Source organism: Prinia subflava, chromosome 2 (assembly GCF_021018805.1).
Source record: "Prinia subflava isolate CZ2003 ecotype Zambia chromosome 2, Cam_Psub_1.2, whole genome shotgun sequence".
In the NCBI taxonomy this organism is placed as follows: Eukaryota; Metazoa; Chordata; class Aves; order Passeriformes; family Cisticolidae; genus Prinia; species Prinia subflava.
The window spans coordinates 113,528,244-113,547,782 of record NC_086248.1 but is presented as its reverse complement, the minus strand read 5'-3'; the positions used below and the strand labels follow the sequence as shown (position 1 = coordinate 113,547,782).

At 50.2% G+C, this 19,539-nt stretch overlaps 1 protein-coding gene across 1 annotated transcript in view; it reads left to right on the top strand.

Moving 5' to 3' along the window:
• The first annotated feature begins 973 nt into the window (after positions 1 to 973).
• Positions 974 to 19,539, top strand: part of LOC134547583 (phosphofurin acidic cluster sorting protein 1-like) — a 52,200-nt gene continuing 33,634 nt past the window's right edge. Inside the window, exon 1 of the mRNA XM_063391709.1 lies at positions 974 to 1,173. Coding sequence (XP_063247779.1) covers positions 980 to 1,173 — 194 coding nt within the window. The 5' untranslated portion in view covers positions 974 to 979. The remainder of the gene's footprint in view (positions 1,174 to 19,539) is intronic.

Sequence of the window (19,539 nt, the reverse complement as noted above, 5' to 3'; positions counted from 1 at the left end):
TAGCCAGCACTGCCCTACTCTGATCATTCGATTTCTCCGATGTCCCATTTTTTCAAGAGGCAGGGCCATTTCCGACAGACACTTCTGCTGGAGGCAGGGTCCAGGAGGGGACCCTTTGTGCTTTCTACCACAACAGAGTGCACTTGTCCGTCCGAGTGTCTCAGGCTTGCCCTTGCTCTGTCCCTAGGGATGCTCTGCCCACACACACTCTATCATCTGTCATGCTTTCCCAGCTGTGGGAGCTCTGGGCATTGTCTCCGGGTCGCAAATGGCTTTTGCCCCTGGCAGCACCACTTGCAGTTTCTGGCCGGCGAGGTTCCTCCTGCTGCCGCATTCCCCTGGAGACGATCAGTGGGACCGAAGGGGATTCCTGCCTCTCTCCCTGCGGCCTGTTTGGAGTTCCCAGATGTTTCGGGAAAGAGCCAGGCAGAGGTCTCGGCTTCCTTTTGGCTTCCACCCGCCGCGGCGCCGGCTCCAGCTGCTCCGTTCCTCCTCAGCCCGTCCGCTGGCCGGCGCTGCCGTTCACCCCGCTGCGGGCACCCGCTCCTCTCTGTGCTCCGTGGATCGCCATTGCCCCGGTCGCTCCCGCGGGCGCCTTGGCCGCCACCCCCGGCACAGCAGCTCGACGGACGGACGGACGGCCGGACCAGCCCCGGCGCTGGAACGCGCGCCCGACCGCGCCCCTGGGCGCGCCCCCGCGAGCCGATGCCCAGCCGCCGCAGCGGCGGCGCTCCCATTGGCTGGACCCGCCCCGCCGGCCTCTCGGATTGGGCAGCGGCGGCCGCGGCCGCGCCCCTCGCTCGGCTCCGATTGGCTGCTCGCCATCCGTCGCGGTCCTCGCCCTTTCTCCGCGCTCTGATTGGCCGCGGGCCGCGGAGCAGCGGGCGCGCGCGCGCTCGCGCGGCGGGGCGGGGGCCGTCGCTGAGGCGAGGGGCTCGCGCCGCCCCCCAGCGCCAACGGCGGCGGCGGCGGCGGCGGGATGGCGGCGATGGCGGCGGCGGCGGCGGGCGGCGCGCCGGGCTCGGGCCCCGCCGCGGGGCCTCCGGCGGCGGCCGGCGGGGCCGCGGCGACGGCGGCCGCGATGGCGGTGGCCGGCCCGGCGCCGGTGCCGGTGCCCATGCAGCTGTTCGCCACGTGGGAGATCGACCGCTCGGCGCCGAGCTGCGTGCCCAGGTGAGCCGCGCCGCCGCCGGGGCCGCGCGGGGCCGGACGCGAGCGGGGCCGGGGCGGGGGCGGCCCCCGCGGCATCCCCGCCCCGCCGGGCCGCGCTCCGCCGTGGCGGCAGGCCCGGCCGGAGGCAGCGGTGATGCGCAGCGAGCCCCGGGCGCCGAGCCCCGCTGTGCGTCCAGCGGGAGCGGCCCCGGCGGGGCAGGGGGCACCCGGCTGCGCGGCGTCCATGTCGCAGCCGCTGGCGGGTGTGTGCCGCGGGGCCGTGGACCTCACAAGGGGGTGGAGTACCGCCGTGGCTGGGCTCTGGAAAGCTGCCTCTTTACCCCGAAGGGAACGGCGATGCCCTGCAGCCGCTCCCCTGGAGCCAGGCAGCGGCCACCAGGCAGCCGCGGGCCCGTGTCATCCCCGCTCCAGACCTCAGGGAACAACGGGAAGGGTTCGCTGTGCTGCCAGCTGAGCTCAGCGCCTCTGGCAGAGCTGGGAGACAAGCTGGGTGGTGTGGATGTCATCACTGTGTGTGTGGTTAAAGGTCTGGTCCAGCCTAGATGTGCCTACCAACACCTGTGTGGGAGCCGGGAGGTGCCTGATGTGTGAGCGACGTGGGTGGGTGTCCTTGGCCCGCTCATCTTACCAGACTCTGGTCAGGTCCTTTCATGAGAGTTACAGGGCAGATTCAGGAAGTCACCCTGGTTCCCTGAGTCCCTGGGCTGTGGTGTGTTGTCTGCAATGATGTATTCAGGTGTTTCGCAAAAATTAGAGGCATAAAATTCGAGAGGAGTCGGGGGGGAGAAATGTTCCTGCGGGGCAGCAGGATGCCAGCCTTTGTGAAAGGGCTTTGCTGGATGGGTATGTTTGTAGGGAGAAACTCAGTGACTGAGTGGCCAGATGGAGTAGAAGCATTCCAAAATACTGCAGGCTACGAGAGAGAGCCTCCGTGATTGTGGTGCCCAAGGGAGTGCTGGGCTGGGCAGGCAGCAGGTGTGAAGGAGTTTGCAACATGTGTCTGCTAAAAGCCTGTGCACCTTTTAATGACACATTCAGAGGCTGCTGTGTGGAGCAGGAAGCGAGTGATCATTTCATAGCTTCAGAGTGACTGGAGGTGTTGTTCGTGTGTGGGCAGGTTGCTCCCAAGCTGGAATTTGGAGAGCAGGACAGAATGACGAGGTTAGCTTCCTGCAGGAAGAGTTTGCATACGCAGAGCACAGGGCTCGGCGATGGTGAGGGATGTGCATGTACTCCACAAATGGAACGGCACCAGCAGCCAGGGAGAGGGGAGCTGCTTTGGGCAGACCACGGGCAGAATGACTGGGAATAGCGAGACTGAGCATAGAGGAGTGTGGAGGGGGGTTACAGGGGTGGCAGGGCGCCAGCGGGTGAGGAGCGATGTGTAATCAGTCCAAAATTGTTTGTACAACTGGTTTTTGGCCCAGTGAATCCTGTGTCTTCTCACAGGGACAATTTCCATTGGCATTGTGTAGATGCTCGTTCAGGTGCACAAGCTTCTTTGCTATTAGCCGAGGGGGCAGCCACCTGACACAGCTGCTGGGGAAAACTTGTGTGAGATTGATCTGAAATATCATCTCTGGAATATCTTCAATCGCTGCATCTGCTGAGATGGGAAGAAGCTGATGGAAGCTGATTGTTCCCTCACAGCCACGGCTGTAATGTGAAGTGCTGTCATGTCTGTGGAGTCAGCAGGCCTGGGGAAGTCCTGCCCACAGTGACCAGTGTGGCACTGGTGCTTCTGTGCTTTCCAGTCTTGCTTAGCCCGAGTTTTCCTGAGTGGGCAGGTCACAGGTGGGCCCCCGTCAGGCCAGTGTCTTAGCTAACTGAAGCTGAAGGGAGCTCAAGCCCCAAACCTGAGCTGTTAATGGTGCATCTGTGCCCTGGGCTGCCTTATTGCTTGTCCATGTTCTTTCTCTACTGATCTGCTTGTGTATGGTACAGTTTTGGTGTGTTCTTCAAGGCAGGAGCTCTGCTGTACCATCCCAGTGCCCAGCACAGGCGGTCTCTGGTCTCCCTGTGCTTTGGGGGTGGTAGTGGTGGCAAAATAATTTCCCTCCAGGGCCAGTAACATGCTTGGGCTTCTCTGTCTCTAGGGCTTCTCTATCCCTAATGCAAGTGTAGTCTGCATTTTTTGATACTTATACGTATCTGGAGAAAGAAGAACTTGGCACTGGTTTTAATGCTACAGAAGATGATATCTTTTTCTAGAGTCTGTATTGCAAGTCGTGGCTGTCCCTGTGCCCCTTCTCAGGTGTTTAACTTTCTGCAGGTGCAGCTCTGGCGGCTGCAGGAGTGGGACTGGGTTGGATCAACCTGTGTAGGGTTGCTCTGTGCTGGGCTGCTAATGCAGGACAGGTGAGGGGTTGTCCAGTCCTTCAGGATACCAGGAGGAGTCTGGGCCAATAAAAACGGGAATATTAATGGGAAATATAATGCATGGAATGGGTCAGTAGTATGACTGTAGGACTGCTGATGCCTTGCAGGAGAACCTTGGCTTTCTAAGCTCAGCTGCTGCCTGCAATGGAAGTTTTCTTTCTGGCTGAATCGGGCATGTGCCCGAAGTTCACATTTATTTTTGGGAATTGCCTTGCTCTCTGAATGGAGGTATCATCCCTTCTGCTGGGGTCTTTCTCTTTGCAGCGCCTAGTTGAGAGAGAAACCTCTTGATGACCTTCCTGTGAACTGACTGAGCATAGCCTAGACCCAGCTGCCTTTGGCTTAAGTGGCTGCCAGGGGAGGCAGAGCTGAATTTTATGGGCAGTGGGCTATTAGGCAGAGAGGCAGAAGGAGGTAAACAACTGGAAACTACACAAAATGCCTCAGTGGGGCTATCCATTGGCTTGGAATGATTAGCTTCCCATCACAGTGCCTTAGAAGGAAAGCAAACCTGATTAATTCATGATGCAGGATGTGAAGCACACTTTGGCTGAATTAGTCCATCAATCAGCCTTAACTTCTACTCGTAGCTACATTAGTAAAAGTCTATGGCAGTGCTCTGAGGTGGGAGTGTCTTTATTGAGATGCCTTGCCAGTAAGTCCCCTTAGGGGCAGGAGCAGGTTATAGCTGTGTAGAGCCTGCCAGAGGTGATCAGAGCTTTGCCAAGGTAAAATGTCCATTTTCATCAAGGTAATGTCTTACCGTGTTTCCATTGTTTCGTGTGTTGGTCAGGCAGTAGGTTGGGAAAAATGTGTCAAAGGACTTTGTGCAAACATGCTCGAGGTCTTGTTATTTGCACATAGTGGTGTTTTCCACCTCTTTTAATGGGACTGCTCTTTTCATTTTTTTCTTTTACCATCTGAGAGTCCATAAATGTGAGTTCTTAATTAGGAAACAAGATAAGATTGTGTGATTGCGTTCACTTTTTCCATGACACAGCTACCGTGTTCAGTGTTGTGTGGATATTGTTTCAGTGATAAGTAATCACATTTCTAGTTAGAGGTGAGAGATGCAAGCTGTGTTTTGGTTGCTGCGTCAGTGTTGCTGAGGTCAGGCTGCAAAGGCAGATTCTCTCCGTGCAGGTTATGCTGTGAATGGCAGTGCAAGGATTCAAACACGCTGCATTTCATCCCCAATACCTTGGATCTCAGTACAATGCATGAGGAAACGTTCCAAGCCTTGCTGCCGCCCACACAGTGTGCTCGAACACAGTGTCTCCTGCCTATGGGAGTCAGAAAAGCACTGACTGAGGGAAGCGCGTGTGTTTGGGGCTCGCTTTGTGAGCCTGTGTGTGCGCACCTTCAGGATATTGCATTCCAGAAGGTGCTCTGAATTCTCTGCCACTATAGCTTGCAGACGTTTGTTTTGGAAAGGTGCAGCCTAATGAGTTTCTTTTTGGAACGAGAGCAGCTGTTGCAGGTACAGCTGGAAATACCCAAAGGTGCCGGCTGGGGTGATCCTGTGAGGCTGCGTGGGGTGAACGCTCTTGCTCTGCAGCCCAGTTCTCCTGTTTGGGCAGCAGTGTCCATCCCCTGCCAGCTCCTGGAGAGCAGGTTGGCACTCCACGTGTGCAGGTGTGGTTGGTGCTTCCCTTTGCCTGCAGGAATCCTTCCAGTGGCAGTGAACATGCTCCCCTCCGGCACAGCAGCGTGCCGGGGCTCAGGGGGCTGCCTTCTCTCAGCACACAGCACTGCCCGTCCTTTCCACAACCCCTCAGAGTTTCATGGCAATGAGGAGTCTGGGCTGGGCGCTCCCTTAAGAAATGCCTATTCCAGCTGGAATAATACCTATTTATGTGCCTGAGATGTTCTGGAGTGGTTTCCTGGGTAAATCAGACATTTTCACGGTAAACTTCCAACCTCAGCGAAATCTGTTCTGTTTGGATAGGCTACAGAGTTGCACCTCTGGGAATGTTAAATGATTCCAGATTGCTCCTTCGGAAGATACTGTGACGCTGTGAAAAACTGGTGTAGCTTCAGACCCAGAGCGCTTGGGAGAGGCCACAGTTTCTTGTAGGGAAACATCTCTTATAGCTGGTGATATGCCATGTTTGAATTATGATTTCCTTTCAGTCCTATATAGAAAACAAAGTGTTCTAAACAGCCATCAGATTGTGTTATTATTAATATTGTGGGCTTGGCTATAGGCCTGCAGCACAATATGTCTCATGTGTTGTCCACTATCTCTGTGGCAGTGGACCATGTTTGGGATTTCTTCTCTGGCAGGGTTCTGTTTTCCTTCTGAGCATACAATAATTGAGCAGAGCTTGGGACAAGTGTGCCCTGCTAAAGTGATTGATGGGGGTTGTGCTCCTTGCAAAACGTTAGTAGTGCCTTCCCCGAGGGTTTAATTTTATTTGAAGGACCTGTCGTGCTGCATCCTAGCCTTGTTTTCCAGTGCTTCGTTCAGTACCAGGCTGTGTTGCAACAGTTGTCTGATGACTTACCAGAAATGTTGCATTGTTCTTTCTGTGTTAGGACACCACGAGTGCACGTTCTGCTTCCTCTGGCGTCCTCAGGTCGTTTGTGTACAGCTCACCCTTCTCTGGGATCACAGTCCCCAGACCTTTATTCTGCCAAAAGAACACATTGCTGAGCACCAACAGCTCACAGGGTTCCCCTGGTGATCCACTCTGTGGTTAACTCTGTGCCGATGCTTTCGTGTCATTGTTTGAATGTGAAATGATTCTAGGTTGGAAGCTGTGGCTCCTGTCAGCTTTAAAAGTTGTTTCCAAAAAAGAGGCAGAGGTAAAAAACATAATGCATTTTATAGCATGCCAGGTGAGCATATGGACAGAGCTGTTTTCCAAATACCTTGTGTTATCATCTGGTCCAAGCCTGCAGCGTCCCAGCTGATGGGGAAGCTGTGCTTCTGTGGTGGTTTGTTTGGGTTTTTTTTTAACTACATCAAGGCTGGTGAGTACTGTTTTGGGAAACAAGAAGTGAGAGTGTCTTACTCCTGTGTGTGGGATGTGGCAGCAGGAACTTCTCTGCCTCTGGGGAAGCAGACAGCTCCAGTGCTACTGCTCTTGTAGCTGGAAGTCTCTCAGATAAACGAGGCTTTGTTTGGATGCTTCAGTGCACTCATTGCAGAGTGCTGGGAGGAGAGATGTGATATTTCAGGTGCCTGAGCACATTGCAGCTGTGCTTACAGAGACCACTCCCTGCTCTCAGTGCACACAGCCCGAAACTGTGCTGGCATTTTCTGCTGGCCTGTGGCAATGGCCTCTCCTTTATAGTGCTGCCCACTGCCATCTCTCATGCCCTGTTTCTCTGTATCATGGTCTAATTCAGTGAGGCATTCTGCTTAGTAAATTAGAACTCCTGTTGTCCTTTGTTCTGTATTCTCCTTATTTACCTGCCCATGCCGATTTTTAAACCTCCATTTCTCATCGTGTTTCTTATTCTTCAGTGTGAACATATTTAAGTAGCATGAGAGCCCAAGCCAGTGCATGTGGGACCATCTCCTGGACAAAAAATGTCCAGATTCCATGCCCAGCTATGCATTTTTAACTGGTTTTCTGCATATGTGATAAATTCTTATCAGTGTAGGCAGTTCAGGACGACAGCAGAACTCACATCTTTAGTTCCATTTTCCAAAACTGAAAGCTGCCAACAGTTAGGTGTAGCAGGGTTGAAATAAGAGTGACTCCGTGCTAAGGACTCTGCTACTCTTTTCCTGTTCTTTAGTAGCTTTCCCTGCCAGGGGAAAGGATCCTGCTCATGCAAAGCCTCTCATTGATTCTTCTGCTGTTTCATTTTCAGTAATAATTCAAGCAGTGTCTCTGAATCCGTATTATTTAGATTAGTGCCATTTAGATTTACATTATTTATATACTTTTAGAAGAGCTCCTGTGTATTTAGCATTGCCCTCCACGTTCCTTCAGCTGTCTTGTTGTAGTTTATCTTCTGCCTTACCAATACATTCACTTTTCTCGTTGCTCCTTTCCCTCAAAACCCTGCACATGCCTGCTGACACTTTTGACATTTATCACGTTTTTTTTCTTGCTTATATCTTGACTTGCATACCTATAATTGAACAAAATTTCAGTCCGAGTCTTAATTCCTCCCTTCTCAAAGCAGTTTGATTTTTTTCTCATAATTTAAAGACTATAACTTGTGAAGCTGTAACAACCACATCTTGTATGGCTTGTGTTTTCCAGCTGAACTATGTTCTTGATCTGCTTGGGTTGTTTTTTAATGGATTTTACAGTTTTTCACCGTTAATGAATATCAGTGTTTTCCTTCTTCTAGACTTTGTGAACTTTCTGTGTGCAACCCTGAAATACAGTCCCAGGAGTGGACATTTCTTTCAGTTCTCTCATGCCTTGTGCTCAAGGCTGCTTGTTCCAGGCGTTCATTCCTTTCCCGTGTGCTCCTTTGTCAGAAGCAGACTCTGGCTGTCCCATCTGGATTTCACCTGCTGTGTGTATGAGTAATTTATTAAATTTTTCCTTGATGTTTGTCAAGTCCCTTGACATTTCAAGCTTTTATTCCCCTGCCTCTTATGTTCCTTAACCTCCAGTCAGACAAGAGGACAACATTCCCATTGCTCTGCATTTTTACTCAGTTCATCTCATCTGTGTCTTGCTGAAATGTTAATATTATTTGGGGGTGATTTTATTTTATCTGTTGCTGTACAGATTTGTGAAAGTATGGACAAGTCAGCCTTGTTTCAGGCCCCTGCTCCACCCACAAGGATCTGAGCAGAAAACTGCATTGTGCAGGCACTGGATATTAACAGCTGGTGTTGTGGAAAAGCCCAAGAGCAAATCTGCCAGCTTTGGTAGGAAATGTGGGGACACAGACAGAGAAGGTGCTGAGGACAATCCTGCCCTTGCTGAACTGCAGTTGTGTTAATTAGCCAAGAGTGGGAACAGCCCTGCCCTCCCAGCCCTGGGGTGATACAGAGGAGTTTGGTGGGGGAGAGTCTGCTGGCCGTGCTGTGATGAGAGAGGGACAGGAGGTGGTTGTGAGGGACAGACAGGGTTAGGTGGCCGTGCTGGGGACAGCAAGGAGAGAGCTGGAACTGCAGAAGGGAAGGTGAGGAAGAGCCCGGGCTGTGTGGAGCTGCCCAGGGATTGCAACACAGAAAAGGTATGAGAGACTTCTAGATAACGAGGTACTGATAGTTAAAGCCTTCTGAAGTTTTACTGAAGCACTCTGAGTGTTGTGGCTGTCTCGACAAACACCAAGAATCATTCTTTTGAGTGAAGCATCTTAACTGTGCAGCTCCTTGGAATGGAAGTTTTTTTTAAATGTAATTTTTTTTCTTAGTTTTCTGAAGTAGCCTCAGTAATGGATGACCATGGCGGTTTGACACTCTCTCATGGGCTTGTATCACTGCAGTCCCTCCCCTGAGCTGTTCCAGGTGTAACCTAAGCACGGTGTAGTGTTCCTGAGCCTGCAGGGATTCAATCTGAGATGCGTGCCAGCTCCAGATAAAGCAGAGGAAGTGGATGGGATGACAGTCTAATGTCCGTGCCACTTCAGGAGCAGCAAGCTGCAGGGAAATGTGAACTCTACATTAAGCATTAGTAGGAAACTGGTTAGCTGTGCTTTAGGGAGACTGCTGTGTGGCACATGATGGCTTCTTGCCAGTGTGTGTGTGTGTAGATCTTTACCAGGACGCTCTGGGTAGTGGAAGGAGTTGGTGTGGCTCAGTGACCTATCCCTGACCTCCTTTCAGCACTCTCCCCAGCTTGGCGCAGCAGGCTGGGAGGTGTATCCCGGTAAACGCTGCCAGGTGTTGAGTGTGAGAATGCGGTCTGTTCTGCAGCCCCATTAGCACTTTCGCACTTGGTTCAAAGGCACTTGTCACTGTCTTCAGCACCGTGCTTTCCTTTCTGCAGGAAAGGCTGCAAGGGGTGTTTCTGCAATCACGGCTTTGCCGTGGTTACCTCATTAACGCGTTTTATTTTAGCCTGGAGACAGGAGCTGCTCAGCAGCAGGTGCCTGACAGGCTGCTCCAGCTGTGGAGGCTGCAAGCAGGGGTGCTGCGCCTGCACCTTGCCTTTGACTGCTGCTCTCCCTGAAGCTGGCACTGCAGCAGCTTTTGTTAGAGCAGCCTCAGATTTGGGGACAGCTGGTGAGCAGTTCTGCTGCATATGGAGACAGAAAATTTCAAAATCTGTTCTATTTGCAAAGAAAATTCCATGACATTAGCCGTGCTATTGCTGATGCCTGATTTCAGCATGGCCAAAGTGAGAGAGGATCAGTGTGCTGCTGCGGACTGCCACTGTTTCCTGTCTGTCCTGAGATGGCTTTTGGGTAGTCCTCCGGTGAAAAAATGGGAGTTTTAACACAGTGACTTTGAGTAAAGCAGTGACCAAGTAAAGATGGGATGTTTCCTCCTTCTATTATCTAGGAAAAATAATTTTAAAAGTTGACTGCTGCATTTTACCACTGCCCTGTGGATTGGTTAGCAAGCTCTTTTTAAGGTTTCTAGGGAGGCTGTGATGGATCAGCAATGAATTTGGTCATGTGCTCTTTGTTAAACAAGTAGAAGTTTGAAAATAAAGCCAGAAGGATGACCCTGTGGTTTGGACAGTGAAGTGAGGCTTAGGTTCAGATCCTGAAGTTGCTTGCCCTTGCAGTTGAAGTGTCCCTTTCCCTCGCTGAAGCCACAGCCATGAGTCATGTCCCTGTTTTCCCTGCTTTGTTCCCAGCTGTTCCATGCCACAGTGTTGCATGTGATAGATTTTCTATCTATTTCTGTCTTTCTTTCTGGCCTGTGACAGAGTGACTGTGGAGAGAAATCACCTGAGAGGGGAGCACTGGCAGAGTTTGCCTTGCTGCCCGCTCTGCCAGATGGGAATCCCCTGGGAGCTGGTGGAGTCTAGACTAAGGCGTGGGGAGCAGCGTGTGGAAATCATCTGGAGTTCCTGCTGAGGGTGTAAGGGCTCTTGGTGCTGAGAAAAGACACTGCTGCTGGTGGAGGCAGTGAGTATCCATATAGCCTGCAGTGGCATGTGAGAGAGGCTGGGTAGAGTGCTGTGCTGGGTAGCTTGGGCAGATCCTGATGCATCCTCAGGAGATGCTCCTAGACAGTGTCCTTATCATCTGGAATTCAGCTGGTGTGACAGGACATGCCAGGAGGCTGCGGCACAGCCTCATATCCTGTTGTGGTGGATGCTGCATGGTGTGCTGCAGTGAAATGTTGCTTGTTTTGTGGGGGTTTGACTCCCTGGTTTGGATAAACGTGGGTGAGGGGGAAGCAGAGGTCAAGTGATTCATCCAGCAGTTCAAAAGTGGCAGTGACAAACTAAATCTGGCTCTGCCTGAATCCAGATCTAAATTGCTTCATTCTAAGAGCAATGAAGTCTTGCTGTAGTGGGGCCCAGGAAATGTGGTTATGTCACTGCAACTCTCCTGTGCACACGCCGGGGCAACAGTTACTTGGTATGGTTTGTCCTCGGTTAATTTTCCCTTTTATTTCTTGTCACTTCTTCCCAAATATTTGGGTGTTGTCAGCAACACAGCCAATGAGTTGTAGCCTCACACAGGAATCTGCTAGGAAACTACACAATGTCTGTCCAGCTCTCTCAATTTCTGATCTATTTGCCCAGTTTTGTGCTGTCTTGTCAAGAGCAAGTGCCTCCAGGATCCGTATTTCACAGAAATCTGTGGCTAAAGGGGGTCCTGTTGGGTCCCCTGTGGTGGTGAGCTTGGCTGTGTTCCAATCCCCTGTTTGCTGGCTGGGTGTGCTCTGGAGGTAACTTTGTTTGAGTGGGCTGGTACTGAGAATCAGGAGGGGGAAAGGAGGAGAGAAGGCAGCCTGGAGAAAGCTGATCCAAGTGCAGGGAAGGGGTGGGAGAGAGTGGTGCGTTTTCAGGCACAGCCGTTTCAGCTGTGTTTTCCCCAGTGATGCATCTGTGTGGGTTTGTGGTGTGAAAGGATGCAGAGCTGAGAGATTGGTTTCGAGGAGCCTGTTTCATTCATGGTTTGTGCAGCAAGGTGCACTTGCTCCCTGCATAGGTAAACGTGCCTTTAAACCAGCGAGTGGGAGGCAAAATTAACAACCCTGAGCACCCCTCTCAAACAATGGGAATAGGAACGGTTTAAGAGCCGCCCACTTGCCTTGTAACTTCTGCCTACTCTCAGCCTAGCCGAGAGGAGGGAAAGGAAATCTCTTAACCTGATTATTGTTTGTGACTACAGGAAGCAATCCAGTTACAGCAATACTTTAATCCTCACACTGTTGGATCCCACTTAGAACACAGAAATCTTGGTTTCATACCCTTGCAGGCGGGGATGTGGTGTCTGTAAGGAAAATCATTGAACCTCCCCTTGCCTTGGCCTGAAGAAACTGTGATGAGGCTCTACACTGAGCACTTGGAGTTTGTCCAAGGAGCATGAAAACAGCTCGCCCCAAAATTTGAGTCCTGTCTAGGTAAGGAGTGGCCTCCTTTGCAGATCTAAGTGTCTTTTGGGGGAAGTTTGAAGCTTTTATCAGATCCTGGTAGTTCTGTGCTCTTGAGAAGAGGAATCTTGAAAAGCGTTTTCCAAAGACCACTTCTGGTAGCAGCCGTGGTTATTTCTCCTCTGGGTGGCTGGCAGAGCTGTGAGGTTAGGGAGGAAACCGGCTGCAGACTGTGGCAGCTTGTGCCTGTGACAAGGCAATAATGGTGTTTTTGGTGAGCTGCAGAAATGCAGAATGGTTGGTGAGGGGCTGGCAGGAGTGGTCAGCATCCCAGCCGAACACAGCAGGCAGAATAAGTGTTGGCCCCCAGAAGGTTCTTTTCTCTTCTGAGAAGTGATGAGGCACTTACCTTGTGTGCAGTCCTGATTGTAGCAGCAAACACTCCTGTTGACATGAATATGAATAGGTTTCAGGTCCCAAGGGACAAAAGATTAATAACTCTGCTTAATTACAGCCTAATTTTTTTCTAATGCTGTGAGAGTAAATGACTTTTCAAGGAGACTTGACTGTGAGACGTGCACAATATTGGAACTCTCTTTGGGAAGAATGCAAAATTATGTAGATCAAGGTTTCAAATCCAGGCAAAATGAGTGTGAGAGAAGCTCTGGGGTCTCTGCCTTTAGAGCAGGTGCGTTTTCAAGCCACATGAAGTTTGCATCGAGGTTGGGAGTGTTCAGTGTAGTTCTGGCCCAGGATGCTCACAGCCTCAGCTATCCAGGTTACAGAACATCTTCCTGGTGACATCACCGTGCTCCAAAGGAGATTATGGAGAGGAAGTTAGAGGTACACAGGGTTTTGCCAGCACTAATTATACATTTTGTTGTATAAGTAAAGCACGTGACATTTCAGAAGTCAGTTCCTGTTGTCCAGAACAAATCATTTGCTGCTGGTACCTCTCTGGAGGAATCCCTGAGTTGTTGACAGTGCAGTGGTGAATTCATGTGTGGTATGGTTTCTCTGTCTAAGGGCAGACAGCAGCATGGAGGGACTTCCTCAGCAGGTAGAACAACAAATGCTAAAAAAAGGAATCTCCTAGAAAGAAGGAAGGAAGATGGAAAAAAGGAGAGAAGAGAATAAAAGTGAAAGGAGATGGTTTGGTGGCCATGGGAAGATTTCTAGATGTCTCTTTTGAGTGTCCTGGTTCTTACTTGTTGGCTATGGGAAGTGAAGCTATTGAAAGGGAAATAACTTGGTTCTTTCTGGGCCTGAGAAAGATAATCTCAGGCTACCTCAGAGAAGACTTTAGAACAACCTCTTCCCTTATTTTTCAGTAGGAAATATCCCCACAAAATAAGTGGAGTATGTTCTGTGGAGCATCTGTTACTCTTTGGGCGTGTAGCTGAAGTACATGGACACCTGCACACCTGAGAGACAAACACTGGGCCTCAGTGACAGTGACACCCTTTCAGGGACACTTTGGGAATGCACACACTGCAAAAGGCCTGTGAATCTGAGCTGTGGCGGTGTGACTGTCAATCCTTCCTGCTTTTCCCTGTTCCTGTGGACTCCTTTGGAGTGCCAGCTCCTTGTGCAACCTGTGGGGTGCTCATGGGGTTGTGAGTGACGGCTGCTGCTTCTGAATGGTACCTGGTGCAGGGGTGGTGATAGAGAGTGTTTGAAAAGCACGTGTCTGTGCAGAGTACCTGGCTCCATCACCGTGCTTGTCCTGGATTACACCTGGGCTCTGCCTCTTGCTCATCATCCGCCCTTCTCCTGGGACAGAGGTGCTCAACCTTTCAGAAAAGCAATAAATCCATTTAAAGCAAGCCAGTTGCAGGCTGGTGGTGTCTGTGTCTCTGGTGCAGGTCAGGGGAGAAGGGACTGTTCTCCTGTCCTATTGAACTGGAGACATTTTGCAACTGTGTCACGAATTGTATAACTGTGTGACAATTGGCAACACAGTAGGGACTCAAACCTGTGTCATTTACTTATTATTTCCCTGGTTATCAGCGTTCTGAAGTTTTTACTGTATCCTGCAACATGTAGATTGTATAAAGGATGGGAGAGGCTGAGTCCAAGCCAGCCATGTTTTGCACTTGCTGGTTTTCTTCCCTTCATGTTTTCAGGTTTTGTATTACCTTGAGATTTCCTGCTTTCCAGCTATGATGGAAATATTTGTAAGGATTAAGCCTTAACATTTAGGATTAGATAAAAGGGATGTTGATAGGAAGAGTCTGTTCTGGGCTTGGTGACGTTGGTTTTTGTGCATGGCCCGCCTGCACGTTTGGGAGGAGAAGCAGCTCCTGAACAAAGTGCCCGTGGTTTGGTCACATGGTCTGCTGATCACAGGGGGTTTGGGTGGCAACTGCCTGGTAGTGGAATGGCCAGGCCAGTGAAACAAGATAGCAGAGGGATTTTTTGGGCTTGGGAAGCTGTAAGAGGTTTCGTACACTGATTCAAAAGAGCTTTTCAATCTTGTGCTGCGCTGCAGTTGACACTGCCCAAGTGCAGCCATTGCCAGTCCCAGACTCCCTGAGTTTGGTTTTGACATGTTGTCTTAAGATTTACAGACTGAAGCACATTGATTTGTTGTTTGTGCTGAGTTTCACCACGCTCTTTCACTGTAATTCAGTTGCCCAAATGGAAGATAAACTAAGAGCAAATCCACCTGAGCTGAATGCTTCCTTTCTTCTTGATTTACACCGGCTTTGCTTTGGGCAGTGAACCTGATAAATTCTCTTACAGTATGTACGCAGGTATACAGCAAACAGGCCCTAAATATGGTTTGTTTTTTCTTCTCTAATATAAGCCCTTGAGATATCAGGAACTAGGAAAAATCCTGTTCCTCCCTGTGGACATCCCTGAGAACAAAGGTGTTTAGAGTTCCCTAGGACCTACCCAAAGCAGTATTTCTTCCTTGCCTGTCTTCCCTGCCCCTGCAGAATTTGGCATGTGCTTTCTGTTGCAGAGATAGTAGGAGGTTTCTTGTAAAGCTTTGTGATTATTAAAGGCAGGCTTTGTTTTCTTTTTACTTTGCCTGCAGAGGTTGTGCTTTGGAGGATCGTCATCATCTGAATAGCAAGGCTAGCAGCTTTTTCCTCCTTAAGAATAAAGATCTAATTTTGAAGATGTATGCAGATTTTGCACTGAGGGAAGATCCCTAATAAAATAAGGAGTTTTCTGTCAGGACATGCTGCGTGTTTCTCCGTGGCTGCAGCTACCAGAGGGAATGGATGAGGTGCTCCTGGAGCAAATGCCTTAGAATCAGATCTGCCTGCATGCCGTGAATTACTGGGCTACCTCCAGTGATAAAACTGCGTGTGAAATCCTGCTGCTAACTCTGGGCAATCCTGAGGCCCACAGCTGCACTGTGAGGTGTGTGGCTGAGTTTCCCCCTGTCCTTTCAGATGCATTTCAGGCTGTTTCTCAATGGCTGTTGGCAGCCTTCCAGCCTCGCTGCCTTGCTCAGTCATCTGCAGTGTGAGTAGTTTAGTAACACATGAGAATTACAGCAAGCATGAGGTGGTGTGGCTGCGTTGGGCCAAATACTCTGCTGTGCCCTGGGAGTTCACCTGGAAAGTGCTTGGAAATGGCCTTGGGGGCTACTGGTTAGTTTGAATTTGAGTGCAAACCCACCACTAACTCCCAGCAGCTGACAGCCCTAGCAGGGGATTAGTTGGTAGTATTGTTTCCTGTCTTTTGAGTTGGTTTTCTCACCAGTCCAAAGGAGAATGGAGTAATGTGGCACGGATGCTGAGGAGCTGCCCCTTTGTAGAAGAGCATCTCCTTTTTGGGGCTCCCTAGAGGTAGGAGCTGCCAGAGGGCAAAAAGAAGCTGTGATGGAAATCCAAATGTGGCTACTGCAAGGATGCTGTGCTTTCCATCTCTTCAGCCATGGTAGCTGACTTCCATCTTCTCTTCTATGGATCTGCTTTAGTGTGTTTTTGGTAGGGAGGAGACAATCTGCCAGCTTTGCAGGATTTTCCAAGGCAGCTGTCAGTCAGTGGGTAGGTGGGCAGGAATGCCAACTTTCCAGGCAATGGTGCTGGGGATGAACACCCCTCACCTTCACTCCTCCCTGCCAGCAGGGATCTTGCAGTGTTCTGTCCTTCCTCCTTTTTTTTCCCAGAAGAGGTGGGAAGAGCATGCAGACTATCTGTGAAGTAGCTACTAAAGTAATTATCTCCGACTGGAGAGGCTTCTGGAGGGCTAGGTAATTATAAATGTTATTTCTTAGAGAAGAAAACGCAAGTTTTCTCAAGCCACTTCCTCTCAGTTGCTTCTTCCATGGGCACATGGAGAAAAGAAAAGCTGTCTTCACCCTTTCTGGAAGTTGCCTGAAAGTTTGGCTGACTGTTGTGTGGGGCAAATCCTACAGATGCTCTGATGTCACTTTGTGAGATTGTTGGTCCACGTGCTTCAGGTGTTAGGGGAGTGTGTTCAGATATTTACAGCTCAAATATCACAGAGTCCCCTGAGCTGAAAGGGATCCATGAGGATCATCAAGTCCAACTCCTGACTCCACATAGGACAACCTAAACTTCTCCAACTTGTCAAAACTCAAAATTGTTCACTGAGGGTGAACAGCCCTGGCACAGGTTTCCCAGAGAAGCTGTGGATCCCCTGTCCCTGGAAGAGCTCAAGGCTAGGCTGAGTGGGGCTTTGAGCAGCCTGCTCCAGTGGAAGGTGTGCCTGCTCCTGGCAGGGAGTTGGAATGGGACCATCTTTAGGGTCTCCTCCAAGCCAGGCCAGTCTGTGGTTCTGTGAGAACTGTCCCCATTTCTGAAGAACTTGCTGTCACTCCCTGGTTGTGTCAGTGCGGGATGGGAATCAGAGCTCTCCGAAAAGTTATAATTGTTTCTAAGTGTAGAGATTTTGGTGCTGTTTAAGGCAACAATGACTCCTAAATTGTTCAACTTCAGTGTTGAATTCAGCTTCCATGGATCAATACTGGACACTGCGTTGCTGGAGGAATTACTCCTGGAATCGGGCTGCTGCTTTGTCTGTTACAAGGAATTGCATCTAATATCTGGGGTGCTTTTTCAGCTGTGTTGCCTTTTTTGTTCTGTGGGCATACATCACAGAACAGAGGATAAATTTCAGAGATGGCTTGACGCCAGCCCAAGTTTTGTTGCTCGCTGATAAAAGATGAACCATTTCTCAGCCGGTTTTTGGTGTGTTGCCATTTCTTCCTTGCCTGAGCAGATATGTTGTTTGTCTGTGCTCTACAGGAGGTCAGGCCAGACAGACCTAAAGGACGTGTGGCCCTCCTAATCTTAAAAAAAAATACAGAAGAAACACCAATGGGAGGTCTTACATGCTGAGGTTTGGAGGCTTACATATTACACTCTGACACTGCATGGTTTTCTCATAAACATCTTTTAAATGTGAACTTGTTGAATTTTTTTCCCAGAGAGCATGATTTGTATTGGAACCTTTCAGGGGCTGCAGTACAGGCAGTAGGACGTGTGACCAAAGCTGTTGTGTGAGCTCCCAGCACCGCACAGCCAGCGCTGACAGTAGGAATCTGTGCAGGATTCAACACAGGACAAAACAAGTGAAATTAAAGTGCTCAAAGCAAGCCAACAGAACTGTGGTGTGCTGAGGGAGAGGAAGGTGGCCGGCACCCCAGAGTGGGTAATGGCTGTGTCTTATCTCAGCTGGCATGTCCCCGAGCTGCATGCCTTTCTGCTGGGCTGCTGGGTGATACCTGTGGCTGGCATTGCAAGGGCTTCCTGTGGGTGATGCATGCCTTCATTGGGCTGTTCCCAAAGAAGGTGGGAGAGCTTGATTCCGTTCTCAGGCCCGGTTCCAGCCCTCTCTGCTTACGCTCAGCAGGGGCACCTGGACTGGCGTAAATCGGCGGCTCTGGACTGGCACCAGTTCCAGCACATGCCTGACTGTGTGACGAGCTGGCTCAGTGCTGGCCTGGAAGGAAACAGCTCGTTGATTTTTGGGCTCGTTCTTTGCTGGTGAGCAGGCTGAGTCAGTGCATCATGTGCTCAAACACACAGTGGTGCTGGGAACCACAGGCACTGAAGGATACGGCACTGCTTCTGGCAGGGGGCTCGGTTCTCCAGCTTCTCTGCCTGCAGCCTCTGAGAGGGATTGTCAGTGTTTCCAAACAAGGGGGATGTGCTCGATTTCTGTGAGCATCTGTGACAGGGGCCTGACGATGAGTCTGGCAGGGAACTCTCCAGGCTCCTGTGGGGCTCCTGGGGGAACCTGGTTATGGGCAGGAAGGTCACCCAGAGAGGTCTGCTTGATGCTGCCCTTTGTGTGCTCCCTGATGGGCACAGCCTGTAGCACAAGGTCCCTAAAACAGAGCCATGGTGTTTTGTCTCTGGGAGAAAGGCAGTGGTACAAGGAAAAGGTCGTTCTGACTTAGTGTAAACTCATTAAACCCTCCTCTTTATTTCTTCACTTTTTTTTTTCCTTTGGTTAATGTGTTTCCTTTGATGATGTGTCTTTTTAGATTTTGTTTTGTGCTGGTTTCAATTAACAGTGATTTACATGGATAACTGAGTAGAATAAGGCATTTCTCACTGAGTGCTGGTTCTAATGGGGATGTTATCAGGTGTTCTCTTCCTTTGTACATTTTCCAGGTGATTCCTTGAGGGAAATTCTCTGCAGAGATGGAAATGTGTCTCTAAAAGGATCTTCCAAAAGCTCCAAAGCACAGTGGAGTTGCACTGAAGTGTAGGGATTCCCAAGGACATTGCTACAGTGTGTGCATGTGTAGGAAATCATCCTTTCTCATTGTGTTTGAAGCTGTTACAGAGTTCCTTGTGCACGAAGGTGTTTTAAGCCCAAATAGCCCTGGTGCACCTGGGGCTCCAAATAAAGCAAGTGAGTGGCAGGGATATTCACAGGACTTGGAAATCTTCTGCTAGAGACAATTTCATCAGGAGTGCAGCTCACAGTCAGGGGTGTGTGCTGGACACATTATCAGTAGTGCTCAGATACCAGCTCTATCAAAAGCTGTGCAACCTGCAGAAATGTGCCAGGAATAGTGAACAAATACCTGCACAGTCTTTGTTCTAGGACTGAAGTCTTCCCTTTGAGCCTTTTCTTTTACAGGGGGGTAACTGACCTTGAGTCTGAAAGCCAGTGCTTCAGTGCTGTAAGCTGCTCTTCTTTGAGCAGATAATACAAGTGTGTGGGAGATGGCTCAGCCTGCCTTCTGAGGAGAAAGCAGCGTTAATGTGGGGAGGTGGGAGGCTGCTTCCTGCACAGGTGTGAACACAACAGAGCTGTTCCTGGAGACCCAGAGACAGGTACCCTGTGCTTTATGTACACACCAAACCTCGAAGCAGAGGTGGCTGTAACTGGTGCAGGAGCTCCTCATACTCACGTGCCCGATCTCTGTCCTGAGAGTTTGGTTGTCACCTGTATCTTCTGGGTTTTTCCTTTGTATTTCATAGCTGTTCACATTGCTGGGTTAAATCTCTTTTCTCACAGGAAGAGTTAAACCACAGATCTTAGGTTTTCTCTGTCAATGATACATGTACACATTTGGGGTTTATTGTGTTTCACCTGTATTCAGTTCCAGAGATTTGGCACCC